At 33.6% G+C, this 11185-nt stretch overlaps 1 protein-coding gene across 4 annotated transcripts; it reads right to left on the bottom strand.

Moving 5' to 3' along the window:
• Positions 1-4077: 4077 nt before the first annotated feature.
• LOC116105771 (probable polyamine transporter At1g31830) lies at positions 4078-6394 on the bottom strand. Of its 4 annotated transcripts, none has more exons than XM_031392187.1 (2): positions 6299-6394; positions 4078-5936 (listed from the first exon to the last, which is right to left on the bottom strand). In XM_031392187.1, exon 2 carries the CDS (start codon positions 5889-5891, stop codon positions 4467-4469), a length of 1425 nt encoding a protein of 474 aa, XP_031248047.1. In that variant the 5' UTR covers positions 5892-5936; positions 6299-6394; the 3' UTR covers positions 4078-4466. The 4 variants fall into 4 exon arrangements, with proteins under 4 accessions (XP_031248047.1, XP_031248046.1, XP_031248048.1 ...); XM_031392186.1 differs by having other exon boundaries at positions 6236-6310; XM_031392188.1 differs by lacking the exon at positions 6299-6394 and adding an exon at positions 6040-6194.
• Between the last annotated feature and the right edge of the window lie 4791 nt (positions 6395-11185).

The raw sequence follows: 11185 nt of genomic DNA on the forward strand, positions 1-11185 counted from the left end.
CGGAGGGAGGAGTGTCGAGCTAATAGACTTTTAGGATTAGGGTTTCAAATTTCAAAAATTTTATCTAATAATAAACGGTATGCGGGTTTCCAATCTAACCACTAGCAATATGCCGGTTGGTACGGGTCCAATGCTAGACCCGTACCCTTTATTTTTACCCGGATAAGGGCGACTTTCGAGTTTGGACCCTTTCCATGTCTAAATATGTCCATATATTGTATTTAATCAAATAATTTTATTATCATGGTAGTCAATTCGAGTATTTGATATTTAAACTAAATCGAGTGTTTAAGTGTTTTAATGACCATATTAAAGAGCTATAAAAGGTCTGTGTTTATAATTTCTAGACTGTAACCACACACTATTGAATGGACATGGTTTATTTAAGCCTTCTACCCAAGGGGTTTCTTAATTTAGTGGCTCATCACCCGTCAAAAGGTGGCTCACCTCACCAGGATGTGTATTTTTAAATTAGTACTTGAAGTCACCCATTTTCTTCCACATTTCACTGGTTCAGTTTCCTCGTGTTCAATTAGTCAGTGGCAATGGAGGTCTAAAGGTGCAAATCTCCATACATCATTTCAATTCTTAAAAGGATGTATGAGATACAACTTCAAGACAAATGATTCAATTAGCAGTGGCAATGGAGGTCTAAAACAGGTGTAAATCTCCATCTATCATTATTTCAATTATTGAAAGGCTGGTGAGGTACACTTCAAAACAAAATGATTGTCAATTTATTCTATTTAAGCAAATTTAACATAAGGAAATACCATACCATTAGATTCAATGGATGTCCTAGTCACATTTTTATAAAAAAAAAAATTCTATGACCAACCCAGATGCCATATATTTCACATTAAAACCAAATTCCTCCCTGGATATTTCATTGGTTCTAGGTTCTAAATTCTCGAGCATCTTGATTTTGTTTTATGGCATAGTCAACTGTAATTCAAAAAATTTGGTCCATTAACCAGGCATCATTATTTATTTAAATAATAGATAATGATGCACCTATGTAATCGAAAATATCTCAAATCTTAATAAGTTTATTTTGGTCAGTTCCATTACTCACATGATTCTATGGCAGATAAATTAATTGAGACCAAATAGCTGAAAGTTTTTTCCTTGAAAATTTCATCATAAAAACCCAGATTCTATCTTTGGTCAAAATCACAAGAATGTAGATGAAATAACCCCCTTCTTTTCTTTCCATACAAATCTTGGACCGAGCTCATTAGTTAATAAAAAGTTTTTTTCCAAGAAATGTTTCTGAAACAGCTGCTGCAGCTCTTTAACATCATAACATAACATTTGGTAAAACCGAAATTAAAAACAGAATAATATCAGGGAAGAAACGGAAAGACATTAGCTATTTTATAAAGTGAAACATCTACATCATCCCGCAATGAGCAAATGCTCCATGATGCTCCATTACTCTACTGATACAGTCATTATTAAATTACTCTTATGTTTATTACAAGTTTTCTTCATCCTCTTGAGTGTCGTCCGCGCTTAGCAGATGTTTAAGCGCTACTTTTGTCTTCTCGGTTCTGATGAGCTTCCTTAATATCATGCTCATTACCCTTCCTCTTCAGACTTGCATCCCCTGTTCTTCATCGATACCAGAAGCAACTTCACCACGAATTCTCTGGCTTTTCCACTGGCGATTGCATTGATCAGTTCCTTCAGCTTTCTCTTAGGATTCTGATTTCCTTTCTTAACGATTGTTCCCATTCTTCCAAAAAGGAGCGGATTTCTTCGCCCGTGCAAGATCAAAGGTGTTTTTCCTGCTTTTGTCTTGGCACTGAGACTGCACCTTTTTAACCAAGTCCTTAACAGATCCTGATGAGACCCTTGAACAGCATAGTGAAGCGGAGTAGTGCCCTTGCGTGTGAGAGCTTTAACAGAGGCACCGAAAGAAACTAAGCCCGGACAACTTCCAAATGTCCCTTTTGGATGCAAAATGAATTGCACCCATGTCATCCATGGCCGCAGCACCAACTCAGCTTTTTGCTTGCAAGATAACTCACCCCTCTGTATCCCGACCATGCAGCTAAATGTGTACGTCACGTACAGTCGCTAAGTCAAGTAAACAATCAAAACCCCATGACTTAAAGTAGTATCAAACGAACAAAGAACCCCAATTGATGAGCCAGCTAGCATCACACTGCAGATTAAGCAATCAACGGTATAGAAACTGCATTTCCTCATATGATGGTTTCAAAGTAGGCAACGTAAGCCTCTATTGACCACAATAATAACCTAAGGACTGCAACATAATAGCCCTAATAGCTACAAAGCAATGAAAAATATATCAAAACCTTAACTTGTGTAATTAAACCCTGTACAAAATCAATTAATAGCATCCAAAGGCCCAGCTATGATCCAAAAGAAAACCCCTTTCCAAATTTCAGGCTATACAACAAATTTCAAAACCCGTTCCTAATAAGCTGAAGAAAAAGAGCAAGTTAACTAATTTGTGGAAAAGTAGCCATAGTTTATATCATCAATTCTTATAAAAACAATTAAGGATACGGAGTTCTGGAGTGCTTATCTCTGGAGTTGAGGGATAAAGTGTAGAGCAAAGTATTAACTGCACAGTTCAGGTCACCGACCTTGCTGCCGGCTGAAGATCTTCTTCTCTTACCCATTTTTATCTCTCTCTCTTGATGACCCAGATGCAACAACAGCTAGGTTTTCCTTTGATTATACGCCATCGTGCCCGTTAAGTTTAGCGTTTGGTCTGTTTCTCTGAGAAAGGAACGTTTAAGATTTTCGTTTAATAATCTATTTAGAAAAAAAAAATGTCCTTTATTTAATAATCCATTGAAAATTTATTTACAAAAATAATTAAAATAATCCATTATAAAAATTTTCTTTTATCTAATGAAAAAATACTCCAAACTTGTGAAGAGAAATAAGAAAACAGATCTAAGTGGGCTTATTGAATCACTTCTCCTAATCAAAGAATGACTGCGGTTGATATATCGTAAATTTTTATTATGAACTTTAATTTTATTTTTTTACAAGCTCTAATTAACTTTGGATGATCAGATCCATGAAAATAAAATTTTACATCCTGCGATTGAAATTAATGTGGATTATTATATAAGTTGTAGAAATTCAAGAATTTAGTCAAAAATAGTTATGGACTCTAATGCAACGTCCCACATGATTAGGAAGCGGATTTCTTTTAATGTTTATAAGTGCTCCCCCCTCCCCCCCTTTTTTAATTGAAATGTTCGGATTAACTCATACGTACATCGATTAATCATCAAAGAAAGTTATCCTACAACAACCCACCTTTTCAACCAGCATTTTAGATTATAAGTTCAATGTCTGTGGAGCCAACTAAATTTTTAATGAATTTAGAACAACCACTTTTTTTTTTTTTAATTATAATTTCCTTCTAAGTTTTGAAGTAATAAAGTTAGATCTTTCTATTCTTGATTTCAACCTTTTTGAGTATTGAATCAACTGTTATTACCACTCATGTTCAATGAAGATATGCTCATTTATACTGAAGTCAAAATTCGTATCAAAAGAAAAGCATATGCAATTAGGGAGGAAACGGAAATTGACGGTATCGGTTTGAAGAGGTGAGTGTAAGCGAAAGAAGAGAGAACAAAGCCATTTCATCTATATAGCATTTTCTCATTAAGAAGCCGAAAATCAAAGCAGGGCCACTTCTACAAACAAGTACTTTCTCAAAAGATGGCGAGACTCATCCCTTCCCAGTTTCCAAGAGGTCAGATTAAGTTAAGATAAGATGCGCCGGAAACTACTTCAACAAATGTTCTTCTGGTAATTGGCATTTATTTTCAGATAAACAATTCCAGACTCATTAGGTCCATAAATTGCCGAATCATTTGAAGTGTGAAAGAATGTTGCAATAGATTCTGTGAGAATGTTGACTTATGAAGTCCATTTTCTGGATGATAAATTGAAATTCAGCTCTGCTGAGTAGAGTCTGCATGAGGTATTCTGTCCCTGATGAACTTGAATTCAGAAAAAGATGATATCATAAAACTCTATATATGTAACTTTAAATTTCAAAAGATAGAAGAATGATAGTAGTTCTAAAAGGAATAAGCATGTAGCAACGATTACCAAATCTACAATTTCACAGGGTTCGTCTTATTTGAAATTACATTGCCATACGTTGTAAAACAAACTACTGAACACTAACATGATTTCTTATGATACTAATGTTGGATATTTCAAAATGTTCAATGACCATTTCCGTCTATCATCACTCAAAAACCAAAGATGATGAACAGCTGTTGCCATTTATCACTACACAATTAAATAGGCACATTTGTTTATAAATAAGAAACTGTGGCTTACTTGTCACAGATATTGTTCTAACCTTGATACCACGTGACAAGGGATTCGATGTTGGCCACTTAGCAATATTGTACTACGTCTTGATTCTTAGCCTCTCAAACTTTAGCTGGGATTTGTTACTCTATTAGTGCATTAGAACTCTCTTGGCTATGGCCATGAAAATCTGGGAGGTTCGCATTGGTGGAGAATTTCATCCATCTCTTTCTCTCGGTATACTTCAGACAAGGTTGCATCACAAGGCCAATCACCACAGCACCAAGGCTTATAGCAGCAACTTTGAGCGAAGAAAAAGCCAACACAACACAAATCAATATGGTTGGAGGAATACACATAAGAATCGATCCAGCTGTCCCAATGGGTATCTTGTAAGGACGAGAAGCAGCTGGATATTTCATCCTTAATTGTACAAATGCTATAAACTCCAAAATCATGCCAAAACAGTACAAGAAATTCTCTGCAGCTACAATCTCTTGAAAGCTCAGCCATGACAGCAGAATCACACCAGACGCCGAGAATAAAATTCCAATCAAGGGAGTTCCATAACAGGATCTCTTAGCAAAACACTCAGGCAACATTCCACGCTCAGCCATCCCCAAAAGTTGGAAAGAGTCACTGCTCATCTCAGCCACAAACATACCCATATTTGACATTGCTGCAGCCCCTTGAATCCACCATCTCAACCAAACTCCTCCAAGCAATTTTGCGATGTCTGAAAAATAACCATCAGTCCACAGCTCACGATTAAGTGGAACAGCACCTGTACCAATAAGAAGGGGGAAGAAATACCCAACAACAACCAAGATCACTGCATAAAACAGAGACTTTGGGAGAGTCTTCTTTGGGTTATCCACCTCCCCAGCTAATGTACTTATCGAATCCCAATAGTTTAGATTCCAGAAAAGAGTGTTCAAATACAAATTCCAATCCACGTCATGTAGATTCACCACAAGCCATCTTGAAGGCTCCAACTTTGGGATTGCCACAAGTCCCATAACTATGAAAGGAAGAAGTGAAAAAACCCCTAAAAGGATAGCAACCCATCCCACAATGACTAAACCCCTATAGTTCAAGAAAGTGAGAATAGCAGTTAAACCTAATGCTGAAAAGGTTCTAGGTAAACCACCACCTAGCACCGGAATACCTGACTTCAAGTAGTCAAGAAACAGAACCGGATACAAAGCATTATCAATAACCCCACTTAGCCATTTCATCCAACCTTGCTGAAACCCCCAATAGGGACCTAAGGCAGATGAAACCCAAACCACATAACCACCATTCTCAGGGAACATGGTACCCATCTCAGCAGTAATTAATGCTTCAGGAACACTCCATATGAGTGGAAAGATCAAGAAGCCGAGAAGAGCTAAAAGAGGACCAGCTGCCCCCACACTATCCTCAACGCCAAAAGGACCCCCAGAAACCTCATAGAAAATGAGGAAAATAAGAGGTAAAACTGATACTTTCTTAATATTATCCACCCTAGGAGAAGATGGTTCTTCATTTATATTAAGATACTGAGCACCATGATTGTCTAACCCCATCGCAACTGAAGCTTCCCTTTCCCTATTCACACTTTTCCTCAAAACCTGCATTCAGCATTCAATTCTCAGCATAATATAAGCCGAGTTTCCCCTTCAATTAAGTAATATTATCAACTACTTGCGAATATAAATAAAGTGAAAATCGTACCCATTAACTAAATTTACATATCAAACACCATAGACACATGAATGGGTCAGTTCAAATTTAACAATTAATAGCAAGATCGGTAAAACATTGATGAAAAACAATAAACTATAAAACCCAGAAGAGTTTAACAGAAGCAATCAACGATCAACAAAATAATAATCAAATTGAAGAGTGGAAACAAAAGAAATCGACAAACCATCAAAGAGACGTCATTGTAGTTGAAGAAGAGAGAGGTTGTCGTTTAAGCGAAGCTTAACACCCAAACTTTCAGGTCTCAACTAACAGCAAAGTGGCAATTTACAAGAATGTCGGACATAGTGGGTCATTTTGATTTTAGATTGTGATCTAAAAGGTAAAAAATTAAGGCATAATTTAAATTAATAAATCCTATAAGTTTTTTTGGGTTTCTCTATTTGATTTTATGTTAAACCTTTTATTTGCAAACTGTTTCTTTGTTATTGAAAATAAATTTTTTTATCTTATTCTAAATTAAAGACTTCTGATAAATACTTTAAAAAATAATGTGAATGTATTTATTTCACCTTGGTCCATAATCAAACTGTCGAAAAAAAGAAAAAGGGGTTCGTTTGTGCTTTATTTAATCTTTTAAAGATTGGTTTATTGTAAACAATCAAACTTGAATATTTAAATAATAGATAATAATATTAGTCATTGGGTTTTCTTTCCCACCGTGATCAAACATTTATACTTTTTTCACAACAACTCAACATCGATTACAAAACAAAACCTCTTTTCACTTCTCCATTGTTTGAAGTGAATTTAACTAATTTACATTATTATATTCTTTGATATGAATTTATAATAAATGATCTATTAAATACTATTAATAGCATTTTTTATGGTTATAAATGTAAGTACTAGGGCTGTGCAAAACCGGATACCCGCTCCGGTTTTGACCGAAAATTGGGTATCCGAATATTCAGGTACCCCTAAAAATGTACCCAGAAATTGAACCGGTTTTAGAATACCTGGTTTTATGGGTACCCAAAAATTCGGGTCACAAACTGGGTATCCGATTTTGTTACCCGAATTTCATTAAAATTACACAGTAGAATGCAGAATTATATCACTTTGAAATTTATGTGTGTCAATCTTAACTATTATTCGACAATGTCCAACACAAATCATTGAACCATACTAATCAAACACATTCCAACAAAAAAGTAGTCTCTAAACCATTATCATATATTCCCTGGGACCAATTCTTTTGATGCAGATCATATTGGAAGAATGAAAACAAATTACTTTCTTCAATTGAGCACCGATTTTGAGTCTTGACAAAATAGATCACAGGGGAATCTATCCTAGTAGAAACCAAAAAGAAAATTCTGCATAATTTCATTCCAACAGTCCTATATATACAGACTGTTGAGAGTGAGAGAGATGAGTGCGGCTGTGCGGTGAGAGAGATGAGTGCGACTGTTGAGAGTGAGAGAGATGAGTGCGGCTGTGCGATGAGAGAGATGAGTGCGGCTGTTGAGAGTGAGAGAGATGAGTGCGGTTGTGCGGTGAGAGAGATGAGTGGCTGAGTGCGGTTGTGCGGTGCAGATGCAGACTGGAGAATTTGAGAGTGAGAGAGATGAGTTTGAGTGCAGTTGTGCGCCTGTGTGAGGGACTTAAGTACTTGACGCAGTGACGGGCTAAACTTTTAGGGCATAAGGGATTTGGGGCTTTTGCCTTTGAAAATTGAAAGTCTGCGTTTTTTTTTTTATTTTTTAATAAAATCGGTTACCAGGTACCCGGTTACCTTAAAGCAAATAACCGATACCCAGGCCGAAAATTTGGGTATCACATTATAACTACCCGAAACCGACCCAAATTTTCGGGTACCCGATTTTCCAGATTCGGTTCAGTTCGGTTAACGGTTTTTTTTGCACAACCCTAGTAAGTACCTAAAATTCAGTAATTAATATATTGAGAAGGCAAATAAAATTTGGGAAAGGCAATTGATAACTAACAAAAAAAAAGCCACAATTAATGCAATTAATTTATGACCCTTAATAAATAAATACTTGTTTTTCATGTGGCGTAAAATGGCTGGTACAGAAATAAGGACAGCTTCATTACTCAGATTGATTGCGTAGTGGAAGCCACGTAACACCCGTGTCACTGGCTGATTCACTCTTGTCTTTTTGTGTTGCGCATAAATGAATTTCATCTTTATTCTTCCCTAGTTAAATATAACTTTAATAACACATGCATAAGGTTTTATCATATAAAAAACCTATAATATTAATTCCACAACATTATTCGGACGATTGTACCTTAATGCCACGAAATGATTCTTCAACATATTTTATTCAACTTGTTGACCACTGCTTTTGAAATTATCTCAATAAAATATAATATAAGAAGATGTTTGATTGTGTTACAATTATATCATCAGTTAAAATAATTATAAGAAGAAGAAGAAGAAGAAGAAGAAGAAGAATATCATTATTTACAAGTAGTATTACAATTTTTAATTTAAAAAATTATCATTCTCTTTATCTTAAAAAAGAAACTCTTTTATTCATCGTATCTAAAAAAGAAAAAAAAAAAAAGTAGAATACAAAGAAATGTGGTATCATTCATATTATCTTTTATTTCTTATTTGAATACTCCTATAATTACCATTACCTTCTCTTTTTTGCAAAAACTTTGCCTTTGTTGTATAGAAAACAAAAACTCTTCCCTTTTATCGGTTGATCACACTTTAATTATTATATTTAGTTTAATAGTGGCAGAATTTACGAAGGATAGAGTTGCCTAGGGTTGAGGTTGACAATGATGAATAAAAATTCTTTATTTTGCTCGGTGTGGCGGCAGAAAAGTGAGAGAAAGATTTTTAATGGAGGCATGACTCATGAAAGCAATTATATATAGTTATTAATTATAGATAAATTCATTTGATAATTAATCTAATAATCTTGCATTTACAAACTATCACTATGCATAATAAAAGCTTTTTCTTTAGATAACAAACTAAAGTATAATATAAAAACATCTAATCCACGTGAGTAAATATTAAATTAAAGTAATTAAAAAGACTGTAATAACAAACGTTACCAATATTCTTAAATAAAATATCAACTAGGACAAAAGAATATGTATAAGATTGTCACACAAACGTTAAAAGCTGAAAATTTACAAAAAAATAANAAGAAGAAGAAGAAGAAGAAGAAGAAGAATATCATTATTTACAAGTAGTATTACAATTTTTAATTTAAAAAATTATCATTCTCTTTATCTTAAAAAAGAAACTCTTTTATTCATCGTATCTAAAAAAGAAAAAAAAAAAAAGTAGAATACAAAGAAATGTGGTATCATTCATATTATCTTTTATTTCTTATTTGAATACTCCTATAATTACCATTACCTTCTCTTTTTTGCAAAAACTTTGCCTTTGTTGTATAGAAAACAAAAACTCTTCCCTTTTATCGGTTGATCACACTTTAATTATTATATTTAGTTTAATAGTGGCAGAATTTACGAAGGATAGAGTTGCCTAGGGTTGAGGTTGACAATGATGAATAAAAATTCTTTATTTTGCTCGGTGTGGCGGCAGAAAAGTGAGAGAAAGATTTTTAATGGAGGCATGACTCATGAAAGCAATTATATATAGTTATTAATTATAGATAAATTCATTTGATAATTAATCTGATAATCTTGCATTTACAAACTATCACTATGCATAATAAAAGCTTTTTCTTTAGATAACAAACTAAAATATAATATAAAAACATCTAATCCAAGTGAGTAAATATTAAATTAAAGTAATTAAAAAGACTGTAATAACAAACGTTACCAATATTCTGTAAATAAAATATCAACCAGGACAAAAGAATATGTATAAGATTGTCACACAAACGTTAAAAGCTGAAAATTTACAAAAAAAATAAAAAATAAAATAAAATTAACAAGGCATAAATATTAATTCCTTTTAAGTATAATATAACAACAAAAATCACCTTAAAGTTTCGAAATAACAGAAACTTTTTACTGTTAATGAACTTTTCATGAATTGTTAAAATTTATACTTTATAACTTAATAAATATTATCAGACGAAGATTCTCTACAATGATACTATAGTCCAATTAAAAGGGATATAGAGTAGCAAATTGTAATTTTAACATTTAAAACTTAACAACAAGGGGTTTTTGTTATTTCAAAAACTTTAAGGAAATTTTTGTAAATATATTATATCTAATAGGGATTAATGTTATTAATCCTATTAACAAGGGAACAACGTTAACCAATAGGTGATAAGATTCCCATATTTAATTTCTCTATCCAGGCTTTTAATTGAAAAGGATGGCCTCCTTTTTTTGGGTAAAAAATTGACATCTTTTACTTAATTTATTTACTTCCCAATAATATTATTTTAGAGGATAAATTCTTATTATTATTGGCCGATCTTTCGCAGATTTCAATCATACCAGTTCTTTTCTTATATTACATGATAAAATTACAAGATATGTATAATTTACCATATCCATGAAATTAAATACAACTATTTTCTCAATTTATCATTATCTTTACTCTTTAGTCATTAATTTTTAAAATTAACTATAGAACGTCAAAATATATTCATAATAAAATAAGGTGTTTTTGTATTTTTATCAGAGATAATTGGTTGAATTAATCAAATCATTGTCTAAATTATAAGAAATAAAGTGAAAAGACTTAACAGAGTTGCTGACGTTACCTCATCATCCTTAGCCACTTGCGATGTATTATCGCTAACCGTCTGCGGCGGAGGTTGATCCTGGACAGTGCTTCCGCCGTCACTGGACTGTTGATTCACTAGTTCTCGTTCACCGGAAACCTCCACCGCTGGCGCTGGCATGCTTAGATCTGAAACTTCCGTTTGTTCTCCTTACTCCGAGTATTACAATTACAAGGAGCCAGAATAAACAAAACAAGCAAATAAATAGACGACTAGGTAAGAAAAATAGAGCGAGTAGTGAATCTCAAGGCATATGCACGTACAAAGAGAGCGAAGAGTTTAAAGAAGTTGAGGAAAGAAGTAGAAGAGGATGATGAGAAAATATTAGTTAATTGTGTTTTATGGAAACGTTTCTAAAGTCTGCTATTTGTTTATGTTTTCCTTGTTTGGAAAATTTGATTTCGTATAATTGTATT

The sequence above is a fragment of the Pistacia vera genome, unplaced genomic scaffold (genome assembly GCF_008641045.1).
Source record: "Pistacia vera cultivar Batoury unplaced genomic scaffold, PisVer_v2 Contig503, whole genome shotgun sequence".
Lineage (NCBI taxonomy): Eukaryota > Viridiplantae > Streptophyta > Magnoliopsida > Sapindales > Anacardiaceae > Pistacia > Pistacia vera.

What these genes read in the sequence shown, in the direction of transcription:
- LOC116105771 (XM_031392185.1), bottom strand. Translation starts at nt 5,942, where the DNA reads ATGCAGGTTTTGAGGAAAAGTGTGAATAGGGAAAGGGAAGCTTCAGTT.